The sequence below is a fragment of the Silurus aristotelis genome (assembly GCF_946808225.1).
Source record: "Silurus aristotelis genome assembly, chromosome: 24".
NCBI lineage: Eukaryota > Metazoa > Chordata > Actinopteri > Siluriformes > Siluridae > Silurus > Silurus aristotelis.
The window spans coordinates 10,993,461-11,009,119 of record NC_139597.1 but is presented as its reverse complement, the minus strand read 5'-3'; the positions used below and the strand labels follow the sequence as shown (position 1 = coordinate 11,009,119).

The 15,659-nt window shown below is 39.3% G+C and overlaps 1 protein-coding gene across 3 annotated transcripts in view; it reads right to left on the bottom strand.

The window, feature by feature from the left end:
* Positions 1-77: 77 nt before the first annotated feature.
* Positions 78-15,659, bottom strand: part of phf21b (PHD finger protein 21B) — a 67,894-nt gene continuing 52,312 nt past the window's right edge. For all 3 annotated transcript variants that reach the window (XM_083528478.1, XM_083528479.1, XM_083528480.1), the window contains 11 exons: positions 11,757-11,849; positions 9,236-9,556; positions 8,272-8,406; positions 7,907-7,958; positions 7,737-7,810; positions 7,273-7,327; positions 6,559-6,581; positions 4,645-4,803; positions 4,462-4,528; positions 4,262-4,365; positions 78-3,060 (listed from right to left, as the gene is read on the bottom strand). In XM_083528478.1, the coding sequence (XP_083384604.1) occupies positions 2,785-3,060; positions 4,262-4,365; positions 4,462-4,528; positions 4,645-4,803; positions 6,559-6,581; positions 7,273-7,327; positions 7,737-7,810; positions 7,907-7,958; positions 8,272-8,406; positions 9,236-9,556; positions 11,757-11,849 (1,359 nt within the window). In that variant the 3' untranslated portion in view covers positions 78-2,784. The remainder of the gene's footprint in view (positions 3,061-4,261; positions 4,366-4,461; positions 4,529-4,644; positions 4,804-6,558; positions 6,582-7,272; positions 7,328-7,736; positions 7,811-7,906; positions 7,959-8,271; positions 8,407-9,235; positions 9,557-11,756; positions 11,850-15,659) is intronic.

Genomic DNA, 15,659 nt, shown 5'->3' with positions numbered 1-15,659 from the left:
ATCTGCTTTATAATCTGTAAATGCACTATATAATCACAAGCTCGCACAACAGGCTCATACAACACACTTAAAAAGACTTCAATTTTCCATGTTTATTATTGATTCAGTTTTCAATAAGAACTTGGTACAAAAAAGTGTGACTACTCTTTACCATTTACCAACTTCCATCGATCAACTTCGAATGCATCATAAAGAAGAAAAAAACTACATTGGCATATGTAAGACAAACACTTTCCTATACATACTATCCACTGGACAGTCCCCTTCCATAATGACAAAGAAAAACACACTACTCTGACAGTCCGAAGACATCCATCTAACAGTAGCCTTGTTGCCTTCTCCATATTGGTTTTATTTTTGCTACCTTTTTCCTCATAGCATACAAACACTTCACACATTGCAAGCTAAATGCATAATTGGCAAACAATAAAAAATTGTCATGTTCTTTTTGTCTCTTTTCTTTCTCACGTTCATTGATAAAAGAATATAAAAAAGTTTCATCTTGTTCAACGTAGTGTCGAGTGTATTAAAATAGATTTGTATAAGCACGGCACAGTTTGTCCCGGAGAAGATTCTGGAATATGGGGGAAGGTGGACTGCAGAGGAGGTGGGGACATGTCTCGTATGACGCATGAAGGGCAGAAGAACACACTCACTATGAGCTTTGATATGGGCAAATTGACTTTTTATCCTTTAAAAAAAAAAAAAAAAAAAAAAAAAAAAAAAAAACATTGACTTTCCTGTTTGCATCATGGTTTGATTTGAATCTATATACTGTAGCGTTTGCAGTTTCCTGTGAGCTAATCCCTTAAGGTCGGCGATATATTTGTGGCGTGGGTGTTTTAATGGGCCAGTGGGTGATATGCATGGAATTTCTTACATTCGGCTCTGGATGGTGCACATGGGTCTGACTCGATTTGAGACATGTACAATAATTTACAGACCATGTGAGTAATCTATGATATGCACTTAAATAATATTTCCACATCTATAAATCCCATACCTGTGAAGCCCTTGTGTCATGATAATTCGATGATATCGGATATTTCATGTCGAGTTGTTTCTTTTTTAAATCTGCTATGGTTATTTTGCAATCTTTGATCAGGGTGATTCCAGCAGAGCTGAACGCAGTTCGAGACCCAAAGTGACCTGCACTGTTTTATTTCTGGAAACAAAGTCCTCTGCTTCACTGGACCATGATCAGGCTCAGACCCTGCTGACTTGGGTTTGAACGCTGATAAGTAGCTAAAGACATAAGAAGCAAAGGCAGATGCAGGGGTTGAGAAGCAGCCCTGCCTCACAGGCCAGGTCAACTGCGCACCTTGAGAAATCCTTTAGAAGAACAGGAAGACAAACTAGCAAAGGTGATGCACAAAAATTGTCCTTTCTTTAAAAAAACTAAACAAAAAAAAAAACATTCCAGGTAAGTTTTCTCATTTGACTGTGATGTATTTAATAAACCTTGGCGTAATCTAATCTTGTTCTTGAGGCAGTGTTCATTTAGATCATCTCACAGGTTAAATAACCAAGAAAATTAAATAACCAAAACAGACACAATACCAGCCAGATGTGTCCTTGCAATAATATGTGAAATTGTACATAATGTCAGTGTGGCGATTAGGAAATAAGGCATCATTAAAGCAAAAACTAGAAATACAAACAATACAGATAAAGACAATGGTGAAAGATGGGAACTCTCCCAGCTTTAAAATGTAAGGTGGGTTTTTTTTGGCATATCTTATATACTGGAGAAAGAAAAGAACGGCTATGACGACATTTGCACACAATCGTTGGTACTTGAATGGCCCTTCCTAATGTCAACATTTGCTGTCAGTACAACAGAAAGAAACATCATTGATGAGGCTCTGTTTGGAGTAACAATACAGAGGGAAACAAAAAATCTGAAAGACCTGTTATAACAATACAACATATGTACAACAATCCCCTCTCTCCAATACTTCAATTCACAATTATGAACAGGCATCCGCATGAAAATACTAAATTCTCCACTAAAAATGCTAAATTTTGTAGTCATCTTAAATACTTTGTTCCTTTATCTCAACTCTATTAATACTGAAAAAAGTTCTTTTTTTTGTTTTTGTTTTTTTGTTTGAAGGCTCGTATGCTCTCAAGTACATACACAACGAAAACCTCTCTCCCGTCTCCTGTTCACCTGAATTATTATGGCAAATGTTGTTCTTAGGAGAATGAGAATAATTTCTTTTTTCTACTCGGATAGATCACTGTACAGTTCTCTCTGTCTCTTAAGTCTTGTTTAACTACCGCTACTCTAGAGTTCTCTTTCACTATATGTTGAACAAGTATCCCCTCCCGCCCCTTTAAAAAAAGAAAATTGTAATTTAAAAAGAAAGGCTTTAGCCGCATAAAATACTTCATTTTTCGTATTCATGACGGCAAGGTTATCTGCTCATTTGTCATAAATACATTAAGGCCAAGAACATTTAGTAAATTGAAAACAAGTATAAAAACAAAAACAAAAAAAATCTCTTAAGCACTGTAGGTGTTGGGTTTAAAAAATACTCATGAATTGACATAAGAATATACTGTAATTAGTATTTGTTTTTGTTTTTTTCTTCCTTTATATTTTTTGATATCTTTTTCCTTAAGACAATACAGCTCATAGGGGGAACCCACATTGGCCAGATTTCAATCTCCGGCTTCGTTGTGAGTATATTTCATTAAGCTCAGGAAGAGCTGTGTGGTAAAAAGAAAAGCACAAATGTTGTCATGTATAAAGTGTTTTTTTTTTTGCCTGTGATGGACTCAGTTGTTGCCCTGGGAATGCAGCACACTCTTGTGCAGCAGTGTGGAGGGCCCCGCAGGGGGTGCTGTGGAGCTGCTCGTGCTGCTGGTGGAGCTTGGTTTGATCCAGGGCAGAGAGAGCAGCGCTGCTCCCCCTGAAGTGGTGGTGGTGGCTGTCATGGTGACCTGGATCATGTGATCACGCTGGATGAGGCGGATTAGGGCTCGCAGACGCTCCAGAGACGCCTGAGTCTCTCTTTGCTGACTCAGCAGACGTTCCTTCACGTCTCTGCATTTCTATAGGGACACATTTCTGCAGGTTAGTCTTCTAGCACCTGATCACAGCGTATTCAACACTTGTCCAAATATGTGCCTGCACACATTTTATTTTAGTATCATCTGGCTGCGATGTCGAAACACCTCAGTATACAATCCCCCGTGTGGCTGCTATGACGTGTCCACAACCCCATCCAATCCAAGTAATCACGCGTTTAATTACCGATTTAGTTCTAATGATGCACTGTTCACATATATACCAATAACAATACAACTTACAGTATGTACAGCAATCCTCTCTCTCTAGTATTCACAATTATGAACAGGCATCCACATATACTAAATTCATTCACAAAACGGGCGCTACCTCAAAAATGCTTTTTTTTTTTTATTTAATTATTTTTATTATTTTTTTATTGTTTACGCCATAAATCCTCCTCCCACACACTTTAAAACATCCACCGAAAACATTTGCGAGAACATAGCAATTTGTTTTATAGTTTTTATAAACTTTATTTATAAACTTTATTTTATAGTTGATAATGATATTTTTATTAATACATTTTATTATTTCAACATATGGGGAATTGTTTTTATGGAGTTATATACGTTTTTTTGGTCTATCGTGCTATCCGTGAGAGACCGGGAAAATCAGCAAAACAAATTAGTTATGTGGCAAATGCAATTCCGCAAATGCAATACCGGGGGCACGAGGTTCGAACCGCGGTAAAGCGGGGGATTACTGTACTTAAAAAAATTTTATGTGTTCAAAGCAAGCAACACAATTCAATTAAACACTACTAGTGATGCACTGTTCAAATTTGAACTGCTCCTTATAATACTTGCATGATGTATCTTAAGGTGGTAATTTATAATACTTATATATATTTATAAATGAAGAGTAGAGCCAGAAAGTCTCTAGTCTATGGTTATTACACATCCTATTTAAATACAGTCATATTAAATGTTGGAATGACACATGATGTTTTGTATTAAAGGAAAAATAAATCAGACAGGATCTTGGGATGCCAGTACCACCCCCAAAGTCTTTTATTCACAACTTGCCAATGCTTCAAGCTTTAATTAAAGTTGTGGTGTCTACAGTATCAGACAGTTCATTCCTTGTACTATGAATGTTATAAAAGGCAAAAGCTTTTTCTTTGCTTCTGTGTCAGAGTAAAATATGTTCATCAGTATTTAAGTAAAACAACATGAACTGTACCAAGAGTGATTTGTTGAGTCTCTGGTCTTCTTCTTTCAGGTGTGCACACTCTTTCTTCAGCTCATTATTCCTCCTCATCAGTCTTCTCTTCTCCTCCTCTCTCACTACAGACATGCACATACAGACTTGCGTTACACGTGCTCTGCTACAAACCGATGCCGTGTATGCAGATTGTTTAATACACGTCTAGAGGTTCCTACCTGTTTTGTGTGTAACATAAGACTGGACAAAATTGTGTGGCCAAGACAAGTTTTCTTTATTTAGAACCTTCATAAGAGAAAGAAGAAGAAAAAAAAACCTTTAAATGTATGCACAGTGCTTTTAGACATCATTAGTTGCTTTGAAGATCAATGTTTATATGTTGAATATTCTGAGTGACTGACCTTCTTCTGGCACTTAGGGCACATCCACATGCCCTTGGGTGGGGATTTGACTGGAGGGTGTAAGCAGTCCAGGTGGTAAGCACGAGTGCAGCTATGGCACTGCTGAAGGTTTCCTTCCTCTTTGCACACAGCACAGTGGTCATCATGCTCCAGCTCCTCCTGCAGCAGCCATGTACAAAACACACATCACACTTCACAGCCCTGTTATCATCATCCTGCTCTGTACATCTGCATTCTCTTAGTGTACTGGCAGGAAAGTAACAGCAGTAAGGGCTGATTTTTAAGATAAGCAAGGCACAATATTATCCTGACATGCTGCTTTGATTGATTCTTTTAATCTGGGCTCTAGATGGGAACTGTTTCTGCACGTCGCATCGAACAGCTCTGTCAGATACACACTTCCTCATTTAAAAGCTTTACTTGGATCTGTCAAAGGCAATCAGATTGCTTATTAAACAAAATGGTGTTAGTGTAGTTTTTTTGGGCAACAGCCCATAATATACATCTGAGGACTGCATACAAATTAATTCCACCATTCCAACAATAATAATCAAAATCAATATGTCCGTAATGGTAAATGGTTTATATACTGTGCAGCTTAAATGTGATGATATACTAGTGTCGTTTTTCAACATTTTCATTCATATTTATCTTCAACTCCATCAGCAGAACAACATCAGTACTACAAATCTAAACATGATGGATTTGATATGAATCCTAGTAGTGTATGAATGTTTCCCAAATATCATTAACATGAAAAGTTATGAGGAAATAAATACAAACTTTAAGATATTTTACAGAAAATTAAGATAATGACCAACTCCTTACGTTTCATGCTGATATTTTATTAGGAAAAACTGCTCATTCGTGCACCAAACAGCCGATTTTGTGGCAGCAGTGTAATGCATAAAAAGCATACAGATACACTGATCAGGCATAACATTATGACCACCTGCCTAATATTGTGTTGGTCCCTCTTTTGGTCCCCGAACAGTTCTGACCTGTCGAGCATTAACTTCTTCAGCAAACTGCTACAGGCTACAGGAGCTCATCTGTTGGATCGGACCACACGGGCCAGCCTTCGCTCCTCATGTGCGTTCACCGATGTTCCTTCCTTGGAGCACTTTTGATAGATACTGACCACTGCAGACCGGGAACATCCCACAAGAGCTGCAGTTTTGGAGATGCTCTGACCCAGTCACAATCTGGCCCTCGTCAAACTCAGTCTAATCCTTACGCTTGCCCATTTTCCCTGCTTCTAACACGTTAACTTTAAGGACACAATGTTCACTTGCTGCCTAAAATACTCCACCCACTAACAGGCGCCATTATGAAGAGATAATCAGTGTTATCGGTCATAATGATATGCCTGATCGATGTACATGTTTAACATCAGAATAGCATGGTTTTTATGGCCGGACAGGCTGGTCTGAATATTGCACTGGTTTCTACTCATTGCTGTCCACTCTTGTTAGCCAGGAAAATAGAATCTGAGGTGACAAAGGGCTTCTTCAAACCGGACAGTTTAAGATTGGAAAAATGTTGCCTGATGAGATTACGTTCCCTCCCTATTCTGATGTTTGATGGAAACTAAAGCTCTTGACTTGTATCTCAAGTTTTTTTTATTGGCTGGGTAGTTGCATGAATGACACATGAATTCCTGACTCATGTGGACAGTTGGTTTAGTTGTTTTTTTTTTAAAGGAAAAACTGTAGTATTGTTGCTATATCTATATATGTCCATAAAAATACAAATCCTTATTAATATTTACATACTTAACATTTGTAAATGATAAAAACCTGGTAGTATTGCATCCCTCATGTATACAGCATTATTTCTATGAAGCTTTTTTAGGAACATTAAACAACAGGTTACAGATCAAGACAAACTTCCACATACAGAATCTCTACATACCTTCCAACACAGATCCTCAGAGTCTGGCGTGTGAATAGGAAGCAGAGAATAAGTTAGTAGCTTGCAGAGTGAAAAGACAGGGTTATTCATGGGTTAGATTACAATTATAGCCATGCAACAAAGCTGAGCACACAGAAATCAAGCCTAAGGTGCTTCTTTTTATAGCACTGTCTCAATTGGTTTGTAACAACAGAGCATGTTTTAGAGTTTCCTGGGTACAGAAGCCTATTCTCCTGCCTGCTCAAAAGAGCTTTCAGTGGAGAACCTTCAGTGACCCTGTAATTAGGTGTGGATTTAAAGTAACAGATCTAATGTGTATAGCGATGTGTCATTATGGCGTATTCTGTTTGTACTGGTCGTGGCAATGCAAACACTTTCATGCTCTTCATGCAATAAGGACAGTGTACGTGTGTGAAAGAAAGAGCGCGCGCGAGAGAGATTGCATTTGGAAACACTGATCAAAAGCACGAACAACGTATTTGATACGTGACCATAATGGCACTGTAGACCTGCACTTACATGCTTTTTGCGTCTTTGATATTCACAATGCATTGCATGAGCTTAGATCCTATTTGTATAGCTCGCTAACATGTTATTCTTGTTTTGTGTGTGTGCGCGCGTGTGGTAACACAGTGCATGATTGTGCCTCTTCAGATGTAATTTTGTGAGCTCTACCACAGCTGTTGTGTTGATGGGAAGAGAAATGAGTTTTACCTCTGGCTGATAGGAAGAGGGGGTTGTTCAGGTAATTTGATGCAAGCCTTTTGCGCTGGAAAGCAGAAATAGAGAACCGGTTTTATGGAGCTCGTAAAAAAAAAAGAAAAGAAAATGTATTTAAAATGCAGAATACATTCGAAGAAAACAGGACTCGCTTGTTTATTATTCAAATGTTCTCAAATAGAGGACATATGTGCGTTCAACTGTGAACCTTAGTAAAGGACATACAGAACAACCTAATGGAGCAATAAACAGAAGAGCATGTCCTTAAATCCCTTGCTGATGTTTTTGCTAAGTGATCTGTGCCCGATTGGCTTCATTACTTGCTAGCATTTATGCTTGGTTTATTTTTCCTTGTTGCCCATTTTTAAAGCGACTAAATACTAAAACCATTTTTCACATTTTTTCCCTTTCGCCATTGAAACATTAAGGTGTGTGGTGCAGCTGATTTTGAGTGCTACCTCTGGATCAAACAGGCTGTATGCAGGGTTAGCTGTACTTCTTCTCTTCCTCTCCTGTCTTTTGGTCTGGATTTCTGCCATAAGGGAAAAAAATATATACCTGCTATTGTGGCAGCTTATAACAGGATCAAGTTCGATTCAGGAAACAGGATCTGCGTAGGGCGACTCACCTTCCAAGTGCTCTGTGGTGACTAGGCCGAGCGATACCATGAACGCAATTTTCTGAAGAAAGAGGGATTGTTAGGAACCGAAGGATTATGGGAACAATGCCTCATAGCTAGTAGCAAATCAGAATTCTAGATGTGCATCATGATTTGTGTTAAAAAAAAGTACAGATTTTCAGCTTAAGTATGTAACTACATAGACAGTACGCTTCTTTAAGGCTCCCCAGGACACAATGAGAATCCGATTGTGTAAATATGACTTCAGACAAGTATATCCTTGAGGTGTCTATGGTTATTTCTTGATACCGAACATTTCTATTTGTCTGTCAGTTCTTGTTACAGATGTAGTGGACTATATACAGTGAGCATACCTCTGGGTCTTCCTCCTTTTTATTGAGCTTGTGTGGGGGGGAGGGGGCAGGACTGGGCTCCTGATAGGGGATCTTAGCCTGGGGGCCTGGAGAACCCTGAGAGCTGCTCGGGATCTGTGGCTGGATTATTATCACCTAGAAAACAGATTTCCAAACCTCATTGTGAAGAAAGCTTGACTGATGACAATATAAGAATAACAATACGAAACATGGTGTAACAGAACATACTACAATATAGTTAAATCGTTTCTTTCTTTCTTTTTTTAAATCAACTACAAATTCATAGTAAGACAAACCTGTGGAGCGAAATAAGAGTGGAGAATCTGTTATTAAGCCTTTGCTGATCTTTACTATATAATCAATGAATGATGTGACTGCCTTGTCTATAGGTGGTAAGAGGAAAAATTTAGCCTGTGAGAGTTGAATATGAGCAGTGGTCACTGGGACCACCGCTCTCTCCCTAAACGACAACGTAATGAGCCTCACAAATCTTCCCTGTGTCAGCCGAAAGCCATTTTTCATCCCGTCCTGAGATTAATTACTGCTGCAAAACTCAAACGTAGGGATGAGACCCTACTCTGAGACACTTCAGGATTCTAAAAAAAAAAATAAAAAAAGACTTCATGTACAAGTGCCCAGGATGGTTAAGTTGAACAATGAGGGAAAGGTTTTCCCGAAGCATTACAATGTACAGATCAAGTGATCAGAATCAACACTGCAGCATTCTACTATTGAATACTGTTCTGTACAATGGTGTATTTCTAATCCACTGTGATCAATGGCACTATGATTGTATCTGTGTTCGTCTTGTCAGATGTCCGCTTTGTTATTACACTGACCGACTGTTTCCAAGTCATTCGAAAGAAGAACAATTGGAAGAACAATTCAGCTTTTGGATTAAATGTCTAAAAGCTTTCATCGGAGCTGTAAACAGTGCTGATAGCCGATCAGGCTACTGTCTGACCTTGCTGTCTGGGCTAAAGATCAGCGGTTGCACTTTCACTGCCTCGCTCATGGCTGCCATTCCTTTTGCTGCAGGCGAGGTGGCGGATATGATGGCGTACGCGACACCGGGGCTGGCTGTGGAGACACTGGGCATGGGCAGGGGAGGTGGCGTGATTTCACTCTGGCCGCTGGACATCCTGTCTGAGCTGAAGGTACCGAGTCCCTGGCTTTTGGGGCTGACCACAGCAGTACCGCGTGACAGACTCAGTGGCTGGCTGGACTGCTGCTCCTGGCATGGGCTGTGGGGAAGGCTGTCCGGAATCAGAGTCTTTGGCCTAACCTGTGTTCGACAGGGATTATAGGATGAGTCACTGCCCTATTAGAAATGTTCATGTGAAAGTGGACAGACTGACATAATTTGTACAAGATTTAGGGAAAGAAACGAAATGTCCACATTCTCCTCTTTTGCACAGCTTATAATTTTATACTTTATATTTTTGTTCTATAACATTTTTTATACGCTAATTCTATTTACATCTACATTCTTTAGTTTCGGACAGTCAAAAAAAAGCAATGTCGTACTCTGTATGTGACAAATCTTATTTGATTTGAAAATGTGTAACTCAATTGACCTACTGATATAAATCAGCAATGCAATCTAGATATCAAAATGTGATCGCTTTCAAATGGTTCAGTCAGGAAATAAGCATAAAAATGTGTCTTGACTGACTTTAAACAAATCCCTACATTATTTTTATGTATCAGTTTCTACTTCTTTTTGACTGTGGAAGTTAATGGCCTGGCAGTATAGCGTGTTCTTGGGCTTGTGCTGCCCCCCTGTGGTCTTCCTGCTATATGCACAAACAAGCTTCGTCTGTGGCCTTATCAAACATCATTATCTACATTGATCCATTAAGAAGACCAATGGAAACAAATGAGCTCAAACTGAGCCGGGATTAATTGCGCCCAAAGGCTGAATGGAAGGTTGAGCATGGCTGCGAGGGCTTAGTCCGAAAGATTTATTAGCCATGTGATTTATCAGATAATCTCCGACATTTTGTCCTCTACTTTAATGGCCAATAATCTGTATTTGAGGGCTGAGCTCTGGTGTAAACCCACTACTAAGATGGTATGAGCTTTTATGTCCTTTTTTTCTCTAAATACAGTATTTCATTCCGATGCCGTTCACATTTCAGGACTGAAGTGGCACAAATCTACTCCTAAAATGTTTTATTTGATCTTTTCAAATCGGATTTCAGCATGTAGCCCTAGACCGAATACACACTTTGATACTTAACCATGTGACTGCAATAAGGACGGGTCAGATCTGAGCTCATGTTTCACTGTGCATACACAGAGCACCGCTGGCTTCACTCCCACACCCACACATTTCACAGCACAGAAGTGCCAGTAATAACTGCAAAAAACTGCAACAGCTCTGCATCTGGCATTTCTTTGCTTTTTTGCCCTAATCATCAACAGCTGACAAGCTGTCAGCTGACTTTAAGAACACCTGTAGACCCCCCCCCAATACAATGTGTAAATGTCATTTCAGGAATGAATTTTGTTTCTGAATAATGACATATGGATCACTAACAAACAAAAAACTGATTTGGGTAGTGTAGCTCAATTTCTAATTACTTCTCTACAAATCCTTCTTTTTGTTTCTGTAGCAAGAACTGACTTTTTTCTATCATATCTACTTCCTACTTTTGGAAAATATTACGTTTATGCATTAGAAAGCTAGGCTTAATGTATTTCAAATTGAATTGTAAACATAAATGTCATTGTTCAAATGCTGTTCGAATTTTTTTGAAATATTTGTTGGCAGAAATTCAATTAAGAAAAGAATTGCTTATCATTAATAGCATGCACAGTTTCTACTTTTATTTGAGGTTTTATTTCTTTTTTCAGTCCATAAGAAACCTTTTTTGCTTTTACTGCAAATAAATTAAACGTATAGTTTTCTATTAAAAAGTAATTACTAGGGGGCAAATCATTACATTTAAATACAAGCTGGTTGAAAAAAAGGGGATTCATGGTCGTCCTTCTTGATAAAGCAATACACTGAATGTCATTAATATTCCACACTGTGGTAGTCAGTGTAAAATCACAGTGCCTTTAAGAGTCAGTAGTGTAGAGTGTTTCAGCCGGCAAACGCACTGTCATCAGCTTTAATCAAAGCAACAGAACAGAACGAAATCTGACTTGAGTGAAAACGGCTGAATGCAGAAAGGCTGTGGGTGGACCTGAAAATAAATGTTACAGGAACACTCAGGTGGTACAGTGTGTCCCTTTTGGTTTTTAGTTTTGTGCTAAAATTTGTGCATGTAGTTTATAAAGTGGGCATTTTAAAACTAAGCGTAATTACAGCAGCGTCTCGGGAGGTTTGGCTGAGGATGACCTTGCGTTATGATTTCAGGAGTAGTGTGTCAGACATTGGATGAGGTCTGTTTTTATGTGACACCTGAGACCTAAGGAAGAATAAGATTTTGTGTGTGTGTGTGTGTGTGTGTGTGTGCGTGCAGTGTGTGCATTACCTGAGGTAGCACAGTGGGCGAATGCCCTGCCAGCCGATGCAGAGAGCTGACCTGAGGCACCTTGATGGGCACTGTCGTGAGTGTTCCCAGCATCTGTGTTGAAGGAGAGATGTGCTTTCTGTAGTTTCTTAATAACACACTGATGCTTTGAGTACTTGTGTTAAAGGTTAACAGGAAGTGACTGACTATTTCTAAACATGCTGTTCGACCAGAAGATTTATTTTTTTTAAGGACTATACTTTGTTCTATCGAAATTCATTTCACCCAATATGTACAGCCTCAAAATCAGACTCCTTTCATTTTGTTTGTTGTGCACTTCCAAAGAGGTGGAACGACTGGGTCAATGCAAATAAGTACTAAGAGCAGGAAACCTGAATGTATTTTTCAAACTCTCTGCCATGGAGGATGCTTAAAACCACACGCCCACTTGTGTTCCTTGCTTCAGGAAGTGCTCTCCCCAGAGAAACGCTACTGAAATGAATGTGGAGCACAGCGACACAGGAAACAGACTCGAGTTCATTATTCTGCTGTATTCAAAAGACTACACACACACACACACTACACACACACACTACACACACTGGCCCAGCACTCTAGGACTTTGCTATTCATAGTTGGTTTCTTTCTATTGCTGATTATGGATTTTTATAGCATATTAGAGTATGTAAAAGAGTATAAAAAAATATAATGGTAAGATTTCGCTTTGCCGTTTACTCAGAGGTTGATGCTGAAAGAAAAGTGGTGATGTTATTCTAACAGATTTAACTGTTTTGTTGCAAAGACGGTGAAGAATGTAAGATTTTCTGTAACGTTTTGGTGAAGCTCTTCTCGCCTTCTCAAAACTGTCAATAACAATAGTCTTGTCTGAGGTAAAACTCTGGTCTATGTTGCAACTCAGGTTTCAGCAAGAAAAAGATGATGAGAACCACCATCCATTGAGTCAGGATAAGGAATAAGGTCTACCTGCCTGTCAAGAATGCTGCTTGTCAAAATAGAAAGTTTCCATTCCAGCTAAGTCAACACTGATTTTTTTTATTTTATTTTTGGTTTCAAAACAACCGGCTTGAGCTCGTCTCTCGCTCAGACATTTCATCCATGGAATATCAAGCATTTGACATAGATTTGAGAGAGATTTAAAAGCTTGAAGGTGGCAATCCGACTGGCTCTGCACACTTCCTTGTGCCAGACTAACATCTCTCTTATAGTTTTCATCATATTAGAGCAGCAAACAGGTTCAAGAAAACTCATAGTGAGATGGCCCAGCATAGGACCAAAGTACAAACGGACAAAAGCTCGTTGTTGGGTTTTTTTGCGAGTTCTCTTGTGGCAGTTTTGCGACTCGGTCACTGCATATTCGTTGGCGTGGAAGAAATGTTTCACTGAAGATCATCTGTATTGAATTCTCAAACGATGTTTCCCGCATTATTTTACATTGAAACCTTGTACGTTTCAGCATGTGGAAGGTTTCGTTAGTGCTGACACAGCATTCTCTCACAGGAGATTTCTCTTGCCTGGTGACTAATGATCTTCAGTGAGGGAAATGAGATTGTACATTGTACACTGCAGCGTGGCAGAAAGAGGGAGAGAGGAGAAATGAGAGAAATGGGGGAGTGCACAAACAGCCCCTAGCCTTAAGACAATAATGGTGTAACTGTGTATTAATGAATTATGAAAACTGCCTAATCCTTTTACTTTAGATTTCTTAGTTGTCACCTTGCATAATGTAAGATTTAAGGCTAAATACTTCTTCACAAATGGAAAAGGATCTTCAATTTTGATGCAACCGTTTCAAATAATCCTTTTATATATCCCCACCAACATCTGTGTGTTCTATCTATCTATATATATATATATATCAGTGTATCACTAAAACGTGCTATATAAGAAAGCTACCACTTGGTCAGCTTCTGCTTACAGAGAATGCACTTAAGAACATGGTGGCGCAGCATGTTTTGTTCCGAAACAGCATCGCATTTCAGCATGAAGCTTTCTCCGTGTTTGTGTTAATTCCTCCGCTGCCAGTTTAAACAATGCTGGTGGACAGGAGCTGATTAGCAGATTAGTGGAGACAACAAACCGCCAATGCGAGCTGTAAAACACGACACTGCACTGGGTCTTAAGACGAGCCAGTAGACACGGTGCAAACACACAAACAGAGACGTTAAGGGAAAGGCAGATACGAGGTGCAGAAGCCTTTCAGAAATTCATTTTGTTTGACCAGTACCGATGCATGCTGTGGTCGGCGCAAACACGGCACATTTAGTGGTAACGTTTGAATATGGAGTTGTCGAAGAAACTAGATTCGTTTTTATATCAAAAAATCGTACAAAGCACTAAGACCTTGAGAGCATTTAAAAAGATGTGTACGGTTCTCTTGTTGGCATGTATGAATGGCTTTTTGACAAGGACATCACAATGAAATATTGGGAGCAGAATTATGTTTGACCAGTAAATCTGCCCTTCAAGGTCAGCCTTTCATGTGCAGACAGAAATACTGCTTTCACAGCTCAGCACACTACTACACTCTCACTCGTACTTATCGTTTACTTCCAAACCTAATCTAGCGACTTAAAATATGAAATGCGAACCAGGGCCCGGTTGCTTTTCGGAATTTTATTTTTATTTTTCATTCTGTGATTACGGAATTCTAGTCCTTTTGAAAACCTATATTTGGAAATGGATGATAAATATTCATCTGGTTTTCTTTTAAGATGCTCCCTCAAGATTACAGCTTTGTTTAAAATGCAAGGCTTGGCAAAGCTCCTGTATTGCTTCGAGCACAGGCAGCTTTGCACTTTCTGTTTCTGTCTCCTCAACAAAGAGAACAAATCAGAAAAGTTAGAGCGGCCCTGCATTTAAAAACATAATCATTCACTCTCCTGTTGTAAAAAAAAAAAAGAAAAAATAAGAAAGAAAAGAAAAAACTTCCATTGTGCCAGAGAAAGCCTAGAGAAAGTAGGGGGAAGGGTTAAAGGCCTGTTCCCATGGTAACGGGCAGGATGAAAATTCTCCCTGGGTGAGGGCGTTCATTTCCGTAATTGTTGCCCCCTGCTCCCTAAAACCTAAGCATCCTTTTCCGAGGCCTCCTCTTGAGTAAGAATATCATAACCTTGAAGCTGCTTTAGTCCTGTTTCTTTTTAGAATAGTAATAAGTAAAAAGCTGTGGAGCTGCTGAGGCATTTCTGAGAGCTGTGTGTGTGTTTGTGTGTGCGAGTGTGTGTGTGTGTGTGTGTGTGTGTGTGTTCCCTGCCCCATGCCCCTCTTTAAAGTGTCTTTAATCTAAGTAAAGATGTTTGTGTGTGATATCCAGACGGGGCATAAAATATACGTCTGGATCGTTTCCATGCTGGTATGTGGGATTTTTGTGAAACCTATCCAGCACTGAGCCCTGATGGTTCATCCACTGGACCCAATTTCACTGGCTATTTTGAAGAAGAGAGATAAAGAAAGAGGAAAGGATAGGATAAGAAGGAGAGTTTAAGTGTTTCTTTCAGCTCTCCCTGTCCCTTGTCTCCTCCTTCTTGGCTGTCAAGAGGGGGAAATAAAAAACGTTTAGCCTTTTTTTTTTTTTTTTTTTTTTTTTCCTCTTCTGTGCTGAATTGAGGAACCTTTTCAGTAGGCATGCATTAAGCTTTCAGAAGCTGACATTTTAGTCTGGCCTTCTGCGTTTTCTTACTTAGCCCAAAATACACAGTGTAGCTTTAGCCTTTAGCCTTTGGTGTACGAACGCTCTTCAAAATGTTCCAACCGAGAAGCCGAGATGTGCAAAGACATTACTTTTTTAGGTTAGATACATTTTTTAAAGCATTCGCTTTGTGTAGTCTGCAGTTCATACGCACTGTGTTAAGCGGCAGCTCGATCCTACGCTGTATATTACACAACTGGGTCAGCTAGTGATGCTGG